This window comes from Sciurus carolinensis, chromosome 18, assembly GCF_902686445.1.
Source record: "Sciurus carolinensis chromosome 18, mSciCar1.2, whole genome shotgun sequence".
Classification (NCBI taxonomy): Eukaryota; Metazoa; Chordata; class Mammalia; order Rodentia; family Sciuridae; genus Sciurus; species Sciurus carolinensis.
In genome coordinates, this window is record NC_062230.1 from 5,414,358 (window position 1) to 5,427,649 (window position 13,292).

At 54.8% G+C, this 13,292-nt stretch overlaps 2 protein-coding genes and 1 non-coding gene across 4 annotated transcripts; 1 reads left to right on the top strand and 2 right to left on the bottom strand.

The window, feature by feature from the left end:
- Positions 1–617: 617 nt before the first annotated feature.
- Positions 618–10,040, bottom strand: Bud23 (BUD23 rRNA methyltransferase and ribosome maturation factor). Of its 2 annotated transcripts, XM_047533563.1 has the most exons (12): positions 9,921–10,040; positions 9,794–9,831; positions 8,022–8,117; positions 7,849–7,931; positions 7,658–7,754; positions 5,967–6,063; positions 4,943–4,993; positions 4,205–4,290; positions 4,026–4,071; positions 3,675–3,733; positions 899–988; positions 618–809 (listed from the first exon to the last, which is right to left on the bottom strand). In XM_047533563.1, the coding sequence occupies exons 1-12, from the start codon at positions 9,966–9,968 to the stop codon at positions 755–757; spliced, it is 846 nt and encodes a 281-aa protein (XP_047389519.1). In that variant the 5' UTR covers positions 9,969–10,040; the 3' UTR covers positions 618–754. The 2 variants fall into 2 exon arrangements, with proteins under 2 accessions (XP_047389519.1, XP_047389520.1); XM_047533564.1 differs by lacking the exon at positions 9,921–10,040 and having other exon boundaries at positions 9,675–9,796.
- On the bottom strand, positions 1,365–1,493 carry LOC124970850 (small Cajal body-specific RNA 20). Its single transcript, XR_007106221.1, has one exon. It is a non-coding gene; the product is annotated as a small Cajal body-specific RNA 20 (non-coding RNA).
- Positions 10,041–10,136: 96 nt separating the features above from the next.
- Positions 10,137–12,823, top strand: Dnajc30 (DnaJ heat shock protein family (Hsp40) member C30). The gene has a single exon (XM_047532731.1). It carries the CDS (start codon positions 10,167–10,169, stop codon positions 10,845–10,847), a length of 681 nt encoding a protein of 226 aa, XP_047388687.1. The 5' UTR covers positions 10,137–10,166; the 3' UTR covers positions 10,848–12,823.
- Positions 12,824–13,292: the final 469 nt, after the last annotated feature.

Below are 13,292 nucleotides of genomic sequence, written 5' to 3' on the forward strand. Positions count from 1 at the left end.
AGTCCCGCCCTCACTCCTGGTTAGGTGGTCAGGGCCTTTGACAAAGGTGAGGCCTACAACCTGATCCCTGGGGGAGATGCCACTAGGGTTGAGCCTCCCGGGCCCTAAGCCGCCCCTAAAGGGCTTGGCTCCCGCTCATGCCTGTGCCTGTCCCTCCACCCCAGCCCAGCCCTTCAACACTGAATAGCCTGCCAGCCTTGCGCCTCACACCCCAGAACAGGGTCTGCCCCTCTGACCACTCCCAAGTGGACAGCAGATGGCCCCCAACCACTTCCCCAGGACCTCTGGCCATTTCCAGTTGGACAGGAGATGGCCCCTGAGGCAACCAAAACCAAGGAGGCAGAGGCCTGGGCAGTGGGCGCCACTGACACATGCTGCCCTCACCACCCTGCCCAGCTCGGCAGGTCACACGTGACCGGGGCCGAGTTCAAGAAGCCTACCTAATCTTGCCGATCAACAGAACGCTACCGCCCGGCTAGATCTTTAGACGAACTCTCGCCTGGGAGTCATGCAGCCCCCAACAGAGGGACCAGGGTCGTTGCCAGAGCTGGAGTTCCACACAAAGTGGTTTACTGCTTTTAGAACAAAACAAGAAGTCCTTGTATTTTTAGTGAAAATAATTTTAGAACTTTTCTAAAATACTCTGTTGTCAACTGCAGAAGTAAACACTTCAAAACAGAAAACCTCCGAGGCGAGCGCTGAGCTGACGGCACTGCTCCCGCTGCGGTCCCAGCCGTCCCGCGGTGGTGGCCACTCAGAAGCGGGGCTTGCGCTTGCGGCCAGTGTACTGGGTGTCGGGTCGAACTTCCCTGTGAAGATGGCGGTCTCAGAATGAAGAGCCCTGCAGCCTTCCTGGCAGGTGAGCCCTCGGTGGCCGCCACCCCTGCCCACTACTCACTTGCCCTGACGCCGGCGGCGCTCCTTCTTCTCCAGCACCCACTCTCGGCTCTTCCTTACCAAACCTCGCCGCGCCATCCTGTGCCGAACCCTGGGCCAGAGACGTGGCCATGAGCGATGGACGGAGCTGCCAGTCAGCACGTGCCGGCAGTGTGGGAGTCCCCTGGTTAAGGTGGCCTCCGTTACCCCTTCCTGAAGTACTCTCCCTTCCAGGGCAGTGTGGTCCTGACAGCCCCCTTCCTAGTAGCCGGCGCTGGGCCAGAGGTGTGTGGCCTTCGCCTGGGCATCGCTGTGGCAGATGAGCCGGATGCACCTTTCCTGCTTATAGGGGCTGCACTACTTTGGCCAAGAGCAGGTCACAGAGCTGGCAGTGCCCGAGGAAAGCCAGAGGCACAGGGTTGCCACACAGAGCCCTGGTCAGGGTCTCAAGTTAGCACGCCCGGAACAGACCAAAGGGGCTCCCAGCAAAATGTCCGAGGTAGGAAAACAAGACTGCCCAGCTCCAACCAGCCCTGACGATGACCCTCGAAGGCTAATCTTGGCCCCCAGCTCTGGCTGAGGAGAAGGGAACCCCACAGCACCATGGGAGAGAGGCCATGAGGCGAGAGGAAGCCCGGGCTGGTCCAGCAAAGCTACATCCCCACCTGGCAGCTGGATCAAACGCTTCCACGTAACACAGGCCCTTCCAGAGCACCTACAGGGACAGCCCCTGGAACCAGCCTTGTCCTCCAAGCACCCAGGAGCCCGCGGCAGCACAGGCCACCCTCTCTAGGCAAAGCCTGCGGACGCCCAAGAGCTGCTCAGGGTGTGCAGGAATAGGGGCCCAGGAGGGAGGAAGGATGGCCAGAAGGGCCCAGAAGACCCAGAGGGTCCAGAGAAACAAGCCTGATGAGAGCCGAGAAGCCCACTTAACCCATCCTGTCATGTGGCTGCCCAGCAGGAGCAGAGCCCCGGAGACTCTAAAGCAGCACAGGCAGCTGCGGGCAGCAGTGGGAAAGGCCTGGGGGATGTAAGGGAGCATGAGGCTGAGGTGTGGCCCACAGGCCAAGAGAAAAGCAGGGGAGGCAAGAGGAGAGGGCGGGGCCTCTGGGGGTTTAAGAGGGAAGCGCAGGGGCGGACTCACTTAGGTAAAGGCTTCAACTTGTTCCTAATCCACCTGTTTGTAATTATCCTCCATGTGATTAGACAGAAGTGACAGTAACAGAAGAAGGCAGCAGCCCACACTGAGGAACGGAGCAGGAGCCTGCAGAGCAAGGGGTCCACGAGGGGCCACAAGCCCTCACACCTGCTCACTGTGCTTGACGCTATGCAACAAGGTGGAATCCCCCAGCTCACCCGTTTATAATAAGGACACATGGTCAGCAGACTCAGATGTGAGGAAAAGGACCCTAAGATGCAGGTGGGAGCCAACAAGACTGCACCTCCTCTGCAAAGCAGACCACCCGATGGCAGCCAAGAGGAGTACCACAGAGGGGCCCAGGGTCAGAGGTGTGGTCTCTGGTGGCCACAGGGACACACACGCTTTTCACTACTGCTGGCCTTCCCAAACTCTGACCATCTGCCTATGTTTCCTCTTGAAGGTCTCAAAGGTCTCAAAACCTAGTTCATCACACAGAACTGAGGAAGAGCTTCCTCTTCGCCACCACATGATCAATCACTCCTCCAACGACCACCCAGGTTTCACTATAGCTGGGGATACAAATAACAACCACGGAAACAAAAATGCATGACCAAGAGCAGGGCCAAGTGGAGAACGAAGCGAAGGGAAGGCAACTGCAGACACGGGCGCAGAAGTGACAGGAGATGACGCACATTTTGGAAGAGGGTTCAGTCTCACTGCTGGGCAAAAAAGAAGCAAGAAAGAGGTGAGGACTGAGCGACAGTCCGGGTCAGATTTGGGGCATGTGTTGAGGAAGGAATGACTGAGAAGGGGAGGAAATCTGGGGGTGACATGCCTGTGGCGTCAGGCCAGGGTATGAGGCAGCTGGGAAATCTGCAGCGGGACTGAGACTCAGGATGTGAGCTCGGGTGCCGAAATCCTGGCAGGTGTAAATAAAGCGGCACGGAGAAGTGGGCCAGGCTGCCCCAGCACGCAGCGGGGCTGCGCGGAAGCAGGACAGGGTAGAAAGCCAGGAGAATGTGTTCAGAAGGAGCGGTCCCTGTGTCAGACCCCACTGAGTGGGCAGCTGAGATGAGGACAGCAGGGGACAAGACTGAGACCTGAGGCAGAGCTGGCAAGACGGGATCAGTGGGGAAGCCGATGGCCTACACTGAGCGGGGCACTGGCCAGGAAGCCGCCTGCTAGGATGGCGGAAGAGGAAGCAGGCGGAGATAGGCAGGAGGAGCTGCTTCCCTGGGAAGCAAACACGGCAACAGCAGGCAGCTGATCTGGGATGAGGGAGGATCTTTTCTAAAACAGGAGAGATTGTGTGCGGATGTGAACGACAGGAGAGTCAAGATGAGGATGTAGAAGGAAGAGGAAGCCAAGAGCCAAGCCGGGAAGGGGTTCAGGTGCGTGGAGAGGGCAGCCTCGGGGAAGGGGGGCGCAGTCTGCCACAAGGGGCAAGAGCAAGGGCGTGTCCGGGCTGATGAAGGGATCCAGAAGGCCCTGCACCTCAGTCGAAGCGGGAGCAGGCACAGTTCAGGAGGGATGTCCAGCTGCAGTCCCACCCTGCTGGCACCACTGCATCTAAAGCTGAGGCCCGTGGGAGAGCAGAGAACACCACGGACCTGGCAGCTGCGGCCCGTGCCCCCAGCAGGCTCCACTGCTGCTTTACCTCTTACTAGTGAACATGGACTCGGTGGCTTCGTCTTCCTCCTGATTTTCATTCAGCCCCTGTAAGAACCAAAGTGCTCTAAAGACCACCCTGGAGATCTGCAACCCTCTGCCCCAATCCAGGCCTGAGCCCCTGCAACAGGAACAAGGCCTGTTCCAGAGAGCGCGATGCCCTTCTGGATCCGCACAGCAGGGCGTCTCTGCCTCCGGGTTGCAGAAACAGACATTCCTGGCTCTGGGCTCTGGGGCTCAGGCCACCTTGACCTCTGCTGTTCTCCCAGCACGCTTTTCCGGCTAAGGCCCACAACTGGAGATCCAGGAGACATGGGCCTGCAAGCCCAGGGTCCCTTACCTTTGGAAGGAAGGTGGAAGGCCCAGAAAACAGACAGAGGTAGAACCTGAAATGAGAACAAAAGAGGTCCCGACTCAGAGCCCTGCAGGAAGTGGCGAGTCCTGCTGGCCCTGGGACCCACCCCAGCACCACCCTGGTCCACTCGCTGGCCCAGGCAGCCCACCAGCCCCCATGCTCACTTCTTTGCCTTGGCACTGTTGGGATAGTCCACCACCACGCCACCAGTGAAGCCAGCCTTTGTGGCCTGGGTTGTGATCAGCTCCAACTGAGGGGGAAAGGGTGCAGTTGGGCAGGGGAGCTGAAGGAGAAGCCACGTCCCCACCCCAAGAAGCCAGGGTGCTGTCCCAAGATGGAAGGCCTTTCCCATTGGACACGTCCAGTTAGTTCTGCAGCCCCCAAAGAGTGCAGACACACATCCCTCCCTTGGGGGAATCAGAGAACAGCGACTCCACTGGGTCTCACCTTCCAGTCCAGGAACCCGCCTCCCCACCTGACCTCAATGAATGGCCACGCTGGGAGCCTCTCACTCGAGGAGCTGGGGCACTCGCCACTGTTTCAAAGTCAGTGCTAATTCGTCATTCCTACCCACTCAGCCAAGCAGACACCTGCTCCCGCCCTCGCCCTCCTGCCACTGTCTGGTTCAGGAAACAAGTAACACCACATCACATTACCTGTAAGCCACCTTGTCTGTCAGGAGAAGACAGACGCCTTACCGGGGCCTCTCAGGGTAACAGGTCACCATCAGGGGCCCCGGGGCCACTCTCTGGTACTCATTCCCTTTTCCCACTAATCAGCATGAGGTTCCTTTTCTGTCACCTCCTGGCCGCCAGAGGGCAGCCGAGGGAGCATCAGGCAGCTCCCTGTTCTGCACACTTCACCACCTGCCACCCCCCACCCCCCCCACAGCCAAGGCTCACCTGCTCTGAGTTCTCAGGATACAGCTGCAGGACAGCGCGGGCACCCCGGACCTGGGAGCAACAGAAGTATCACTGCCTCACAAACGCCCATGGGATCAGGAGCAGCCAGCCTTCGCGCCTTCACTCACTAAACGCTCATGGGCTCCCCGCGTGTGCGGGCACTGACTGCTCTCGGGCTGGGGTGTCCTTGTGGATCCCACATTCTGCTGATTGGGGCAACGCACTGACAATAGTGACAAGAGCCAAAAGGAGCAGAAGGACAAGTGCCAAAAGGCTCCTGGCTTTCCTCTCCTTCCAGGCAGGCTCTCCCTGAGGGACCCCAGAGCAGAGTCCTGATGTGGTGGGCAGCTGCCTGCTTGAATGTGTGAGGAAGGCTGAGCGCCCAGGCCCCTGCGGCTTCAGGACGTGCCCAGGGTGCAAGAGGGAGAAACCGCGAACACGCAGACCTCCACGGACCACCACCCCAGGGACCACCTGCCCCAGGAAAGCGGGGCGAGGAGGGAAGACCAGGGAGGCATACACCCCGGTCTTTCAAACTGTAAAAGAACTCATCCCTGAGCATCGAGAACTCCAAACCACTACGGAATCTCAGTAAACAGACATCAACACCATACCAGTTAAAGAGGAAGAAAGCTAACAACCTGCTCCCGCCTCAAGGCCACATCCTGGGGGGGTGGGGCGGGAGCAACATGGGAAGGGCACACCTTCCAGAGCCCTCTGTGCTGGACATGCCCATGTCCCCAGGCCAACTTCTGATAAAAATGCAGCAGAGCAGACCCAGGAACTGTATGCACAGAAGCAGCCCTAGTCCAAGTCAGCACGTGGGGCTCAGGGCAGACGCCGGTGTCCTCTGGGATTGCTTAGTGTCAGCCCACTGAGCTGGACTTCCGTTTAGGCTAAGGGCCTGGACAGAGGCAACCACAGTAAGGCCTGCCACCCCTCCCATCAGGGGACCCCCTCAACTCCACTTGCCGGCTCGGAGGAAGGACAGCCAGCCTGGATGGGGAAGAGACCTCATACTCACCAGAACAGAATAAAGAGAAGAAAAAAAGTGGTAGAGGCGCTTGGCAGGGATGTCGGCCTTCTTGTTAGCGTTACAGAGCCACTGCACGGCAGAGATGCTGGAAAGGAGGGCCCATCAGGAGAGGGCTGCTCTGGCTGCCCCGGCCGCCCTGGCTCCAGGCCTCTGGCACCACCCGCGCAGCCTCCTGCCCAAAGCACCTTTCCTGGGAAGTGCTGGCCCATTCCTGGGCACTCTTATGACAATGGACTAAACCAGCGTGGGAAGGGAGCACTCACTTCCTGAGCCAGGCCTGGAAGGCTCCAGTCTCCACCGCCCCCATTCCCTTCCCAGTCACAGGAGCGTGCCCACCCCACTCACAGTCCTGATTTAAGCCTTCAGCAGTTCCCAAGTCCCCTTCCTGGCCTTCCCTTCACTGACACCCAGCCAGGGGACTCGCCTCTCCCAGCTCACCCCCACCTCAGCACTCAGGAGCATTTCAAATGCTTCACAACCTCCCTTGGCACTGTGCATCCTTCTCAAACAGCCTTCCTCAAACAGATTGGATCCCATCACACCCCAGCCCCATTATCTTCTGAATAAAGCCCCAGCTTTGCAGAATGCTCTTAAACGCCTTCTAGGAACCGACCCCACATGATGATACCATCTCCCATGAAACCCCACGCTCACCCTGTGCTCCATGGTTCCTTCCTACTCACCACTGCCCTCTGCTTGCTCCTCCATCCCGCGAAGGCCCCCTCACTACCCGAATCCCACCTGGCTTCTCGCCTTCAAACCTTCCTGCTCTTCTCCACAACTCCCCAGGGCACAACCCACATGTGGCTTTGTGTTCAGTGGTCTGGCCGTCTATGCCCCTCGCAAAGCACAGACGATCTTAGAAGCAGCGACTGTTTTATTTCTACGTATTCCATAGCACTTTCTATAATGTCTTACGTATACAAATGTTTATGTAAAAACCTGCCATAACACCTCTTTTTTTAAAAACAAAAATGAGCCAGGCATCGTGGCATAATCCTAGCAACTCAGGAGGCTGAGACAGGAGGATTTCAAGTTTGAGACCAGCCTCAGCAACTTAGCCAGACTCTGTCTCAGAATAAAAAATAAAAAAAGAACTAGGGATGTAGCTCAAAGGTAAAGCACCCCTAGGTTCAATCCCAGGTACCAAGAAAAAAAAAAAAAAAAAGTGAAGTCAGTGCAGTGGTCCACACCTCTAATCCCAGTGACTTGGGAGGCTGAAGCAGGAGGACTGCAAGTTAGAGGTCTGCTTTGGCAACTTAGCAAGACCCTGTCTCAAAAAATGCATGAGGCCCAGGTTCTACCCCAGCCCTGCCCCCACGTGACTACTCACTCCTGAAATAGACAGACTACACTGTTGGCCTTTGGTTTTTCACAGCTTAAAACACCTAACCTAATCATCACTGAAAAAAAAAAGTAACTGCTACCCTTGAAATGTCCCCCGACCCAAGTCTTACTCCTACACGTAAGGAAACCGTGAAATTCAAATATTGATTCCTGACCCAGATTCCTACCCCGAAACCTAGGATCACCAAAGGAGTCTCCCCAGCAGAACAACTGTGACTTCTCCTTCACCTGCTTCCACTCCCAGCAACAGAGCACTCCAAACACTAAACAGAACTCAGCTAGGAAGACGAAGAAAAACTTCAAAAGTAAAGACAGGAAACGAAGACCCTTACCTGATACAACCATCAAAAGAGCCTGGTTTGAAGGGGATTCCCTGGCCCATATCCCCCAAAAGCAGGTCTCCCTCTGTGTCTCGGTCCAAGGCTGTATCTACATGGGAGAAGACATAAGGGAAGCAGAAAAAAAGTGCAGGTGCACCACATTCATGAGAGTAGTCCACCCTGGTGTGAAGTAGCGTACTTACCCAGCATGGCAGAGCTGATGTCAATGCCCACCCAATAGTGCCCCTCATCTGAGAGATAATCTCCACTCAGTCCAGAACCACAGCTGGAAGACACAATGGAACAGGGAGGGACTCGCAGTGCTGATCAGCAAAAATGCTACCCCAGGCAATCTGAACAGGCCCCAGGATCTCACCCAATATCCAACAGGTAGCAGGGCTGACCCTCAGGCAGATTAAGGAGCTCCAGTGCTCGCGCAGCCATCTTGGTCTGGACATCAATCATCCGGGAGCTAGGAAGGCAGAAGCCCAAGTAAGTGGTAAAGGAGTGCAGGGTTTGTACCTCACCAGAATAAAACCCCAAAAGAAGAAAGGAACCATCGGCCAGAGGTACTCCTCCCTGACCCTGCTACCTGGTAATTCTAACTTACATCTGTTTAAGAGTGGTCCCAAAAGTTCATGGAATACAGCAACATATTATTTTATTGTGACATAAATTATAAGTACCAGCTGCAAAGCTGATGTGAAGGGAACAAATCCTTTAGAAAATTGCCAGGCAATGACCAGCTGCAGCTCTATTACTTATGAATGTAATCTTCCAGAGAAAGAGTGACTCTCCTATGCAAGGATCAAGAATGCGCAACAAGAACCTGTAGCAGGGCCAGGTATGGCAGTACACCTCTAATCCAAGCATCTCAGCAGGCTGAGATAGGAGGATCCCAAGTTTAGGCCAGCCTCAGCAACTTGGCAAGGCCCTAAGTTATGTAGTGAGATCTTGTCACAAAATAAAATATAAAAAGGGTTGGGATGTAGCTTAGTGGTAAAGTCCATGGGTTCAATCCCCAGGACTTTAAAACAAAAACAAAAAAAACCAAAAAGCTATAGCAGGGAATGGGAATCCCCAACAGTGATAGAGCATGTGGCTAGCATGCACCAGGCCCTGGGTTCAATACCCAGCACCACAAACAAAACAAAACACAAAACAACATCTACAGCAGTGCTATTCATAAGAAACAAAATGCAAGTCTTGTATGACTTTCAGGTAGCCACAGTTCAAAAGTAGGTAAACTGTACTGTTTATTTATAACTCCATATATCAATACTTTATTTAACCTAATATGTTCCAAATATTATTTTGATATATAATCAACATAAAAAATTATAAGACAGTTTACATATCTCCACACCAGATCATTCAGACCACCCACATTTCAACAGATGGCTACAGGCTGCCACAATGGACAGATAGTATATCCAACCTTCTCAAGATGGGGGGGGGGAACACCACCACACTTAATAGTTTTCACAATGCCTAAACATGAAGCTCAGCAGATAGAAGTCTATATTTGATTCGTAAAGACAACTGGGCCAGAGGTTTTGGTGGACCCTCTGTCTTGGACTCCAGTTTGAACACGGAGGAGAACGTGAGTATCTTGTAGAATTTTCCAAAGAGTAGCACATTGGAAAGGGCAGGTTTGGAAGTCCCTGCCTAAGCTTTACCTGCCTAAGCTTTTACTCTGCAGCCATACAAGTCACTGCCTTCTAGGAATTTCAGATCCCTGTGCCAACGGGGTCGGTCGTCGTGAAAATGCAATGCAATAACGAACATCGAGAATGTGAACCTTCTAGACGTATTATTCCCTTCCCCCCAATAGAACCGGCCTCTTACTATACCCTCCGCCTACTGCCTACTTTGCCCCACGCTTGGACAAGCTGTCGCACTGAACTAACTCGGAATGCCACCCAGGGAAGCAGGCACGATCGCACCCTCTCTAGCGCTGAGGTCCCCGAGGCCCACGGGGACGGCTGGCTTAACGCTGACTTTATCAGGGGCAGAGAAACGGGCTCACCCCAGCTCCCTCCTTTCCCCCACCCCCAAATTCTGCGTGTTTTCCAAGTAATGCCGACAATCTGGGCGGCTTGCGGGTCCCCGGCCCCCGACGCCGCGCGATATGCAGGTTCCCCTCACTTGCGAACGTATTTCCGGGCTTCGTTCTGGTCGTAAAACTGCGGGGAAGAGAAAGAGAAAAGCAGGTAGAGGAAAGAATTCAGACGCGGTGGCCCTAGGAGAAGAGAATGTGGTCCCCATGCTTCACCAGCTCCGGGGGTCCGCTGTGCTCGGGTCTCCGGCCGCGAGACGCCATCCTCCCGCCGTCACAACACGCCGGTGCCGGCCCTCCGGAGCCGGGCTTTTATGTCATCAACCCCGCGACCGCCGTGTAACGCGCATGCTCCGCCCCTCTCCCCGCCCCCTCTTGCCCTTGGTTGGCTACCCACCGACGCCGCTGCGACCAACGCGCGGTTCCCATTGGCTCGCTCGGTGCCGCCCACCTCCCTTCAAGATGGCAGCCGCGCACGGGCCTTGGCGGCTGCGGGTATCACCGTGGAGGTTGTGGCAGATCCCGAGATTTCCTCAAAATTCGGCGGTAGGCCTGGGTCTGCGAGCGATTACTCATTCCCGGGGAGACGGCCCATACTCGAGCACGGCGCTCTACGAGCTGCTCGGTGTCCCCTCTACCGCCACCCAGGCGCAAATCAAGGCGGCTTACTACCGGCAGAGCTTCCTCTACCATCCGGACCGCAACTCGGGGAGCGCGGAGGCTGCCGAGCGCTTCACGCGCATCTCCCAAGCCTACCTGGTGCTGGGCAGTGCCACCCTCCGTCGCAAGTACGACCGCGGACTGCTTAGCGACCAGGACCTACGCGGACCTGGCGTCCGGCCCTCCGCGACGCCCGCGCCCGACCCGGGTGCGCCCCGCACCCAGCCGGCCAGCTCCCGGGCGCGCGAGGCCGGCGGGGCTTCTGCCGGCGCCAACCGCACCATGTTCAACTTCGATGCCTTCTACCAGGCGCACTACGGAGAGCAACTGGAGCGCGAGCGGCGCCTCCGGGCCCGGCGGGAGGCCCTTCGCAAACGGCGAGAGGACCAGGCCAAGAAGGGGTTCCAGTGGGAAGAAACCCGAGACACGACGTTCGTTTTCCTTCTCCTCATAGTATTCATCCTCATCGGCCTTCGTATTTAATGGGAGAGAGGAGGAAAGGAGAGCTGTCCAACCAGCCCCAAGAAAAGGGCCTTTCCTGTTCTCTGAACCATTGGCCTTGCATAGTCTACCTCTCTGCTGGGGTTCGAAGGCAAGGTGACCCTTTGCCCTCCCGAACCCGCCCATCCTAACAGGTAACCTGCACATCCTTCCCTGCGGTTCAAAAAAGGAGGATTTTTCCGATACCCAAGAGGCAGGCCCCAGCATGAAAAGTCCCGAAGGCCCGGAAGTGGAGGGTTTTCTGGAGTCCCTTGGTTGCCTGCTTCCAGAGGTTGCCTTCCAGATGTTGTCCACGTCACTTTTGAACACTTGCTCTGGCTTGATGGTAAAGCCCTGAGCAATATTTTTTTGCTCCTGCCCCGTATTTGTGTCTCGGGGCTCCTCTGTAACTTTTGAAACGTGCAATATGTCCAGTTGTTGGCTGCCAAAAGAAAAATTCTGGGACTGTACAAAACTTGTCTTTCTGTGTGTCCCCCACACCACAGATGTGAACCATCCAGGGTAAGAATGTGGTCTGTGGAAAGCTTGCCATTCCTCAAGGGTCTGCCTGACACCACTTTTCCCTTCTGTTGGTGGCACTTGGAAGAGGGAAAACAAGGTCATCAAGCATAAGGAGTGTGTGCCCGTTTCCATATGTAGCTAGTGTATGACCTTGGAGAAGTTTGTTTCTCTGTGAGCACAAGAGCAAAGGAGTGAATCATTCACCCTCCTGAGGTCTGTCACCCTTTATTAACCACAGTTCTGGCCCATAGTGATTATAGCATGATGGTAGCAGGGCAGAGTTCACCTTGGGACCATGTGCCTATCATGCCTTTATTAGCCAGTCTATTCGCTAAGTGTGCAGCCCATCTCCTCCAAAAAATAGAGACTGAGTCCCTGGAGGATGACCCATACTCCTGTTGAGCTTGCAATGGTTATCACAGACCCCACAAGCCATATCCTTAAAACCAAGCCATTAGAGGCTGTGGGAAACTTTGGGGGTTTGGAGTAGCCAGGCCTACTGGGGTCACCAGGCTTGCTGGTCAAGGTGGAGAGTGTGCCTCGTGCACAGCTGGATGAAGGGTTTTCTTGGGTATGTGGTTTTTCTCTTTGGCACTGAGCAGCTGGGCAGTAAGGTTCCTTTGGCTCACCACCTGTGGGGAGTGAGAAGGCAGGGTTGGGGAGCTTTTATGCAAGGAATTGAGTATAACTCTGTGGGAGAGGAAATCCCTTCCAGGACACCTAGGCCAGGAGGGCCCAAGTCTAGGGTTTAAACAAAGCCCAAAGTGCTTACGTATGTTAATGGCAACTCCTGCTCTTGATGTTGTAAGAGCCCTGTATAAATTGGGGTAAACCCACACAGTCCAGCTTGATCTCATGAAAACTATTTGATTCTTTTGTCCTGGAGGTGGGGGTAAACTAGTCAGCAGGTTCCCAGTGATCATGACTCGTAGTAAAGATTGAAACCCATGGAAGCTCTGAGCTGCTTGGCTCTGAGCCTTGGTTTTCCTGGTAGAGAATATATGTACTTTTTAAAAAGAACATTTAGTGTTATTATGTTTCAAGTTTGGAAAACAAGAGGGGAAGTCTGTTCTTTTTGAAATATAAACTAGGGGAAGCAGAGCTTAGCAGAAAGTGCACAAGTTAGTGATTTCCCAGCCCAGAAAGCAGGCCTGACCGTGCTTGAGCAGGGGCATGCTTGAGCAGGGGCGTTCGGTTTCCATCAGAGGGGTTTGAGCTCCTTTGTTTGGGTTTGTAAAAGCACTGGTGATCTATAACAGCATGGACCCTTGACATAGACCTCACGTTTGTTTTCTCTCAGCCAAGAATGTTTCCTGTGGCGTAGAACCCATAGATACATAGAATGTTACAGGTTCAGACTGGGGGATGGTTTGCTACGTGAAAATTCTGGGACTTTCCATAACATTCCACGCATCTCTGAACAGGGTAGTCTATAAAGTTTATTAAGCATTGTCCAACTGTAAGCCTCTCTCTATGTCTTGCAACAAGGACCACTGCACTCTGAGAGTGTCCATCCCCACAGGCTTCTGGTCTTTTTTTAGGCCATAGCAGAACTCCAAGAGGCTCTACTCCCTATTGTCCCTAAAACTGAGTCCGAGCCCTTTGTGCAAAGGGAGGTGTATGGGAGAACTTTTAAAGGATCACCAACTGGTTCCCATGATAACATTTGTCTCCCCCATCCCCAACTTTCCAGGCCTGTCTATTTCCCTGCCCTGGCAAGGGGAGGCTGCCATGGATGTTAGCCCCTGCCTGGTAGGGCTTATTGCCCAGTTCCCGATGCTGCAGGCTCAGACGTGTCCAGTCTTAAGTCGTTTTTCTTCTCTTGGTTGCAGAAAAAAGACAAAAATCCTCAGAACTTTGGACCTAGAATGGGAAACTAGCAAGAAGGGCCCAGCCTGCCCCAGGCTGTGCTCAGGGGGTCGGGAA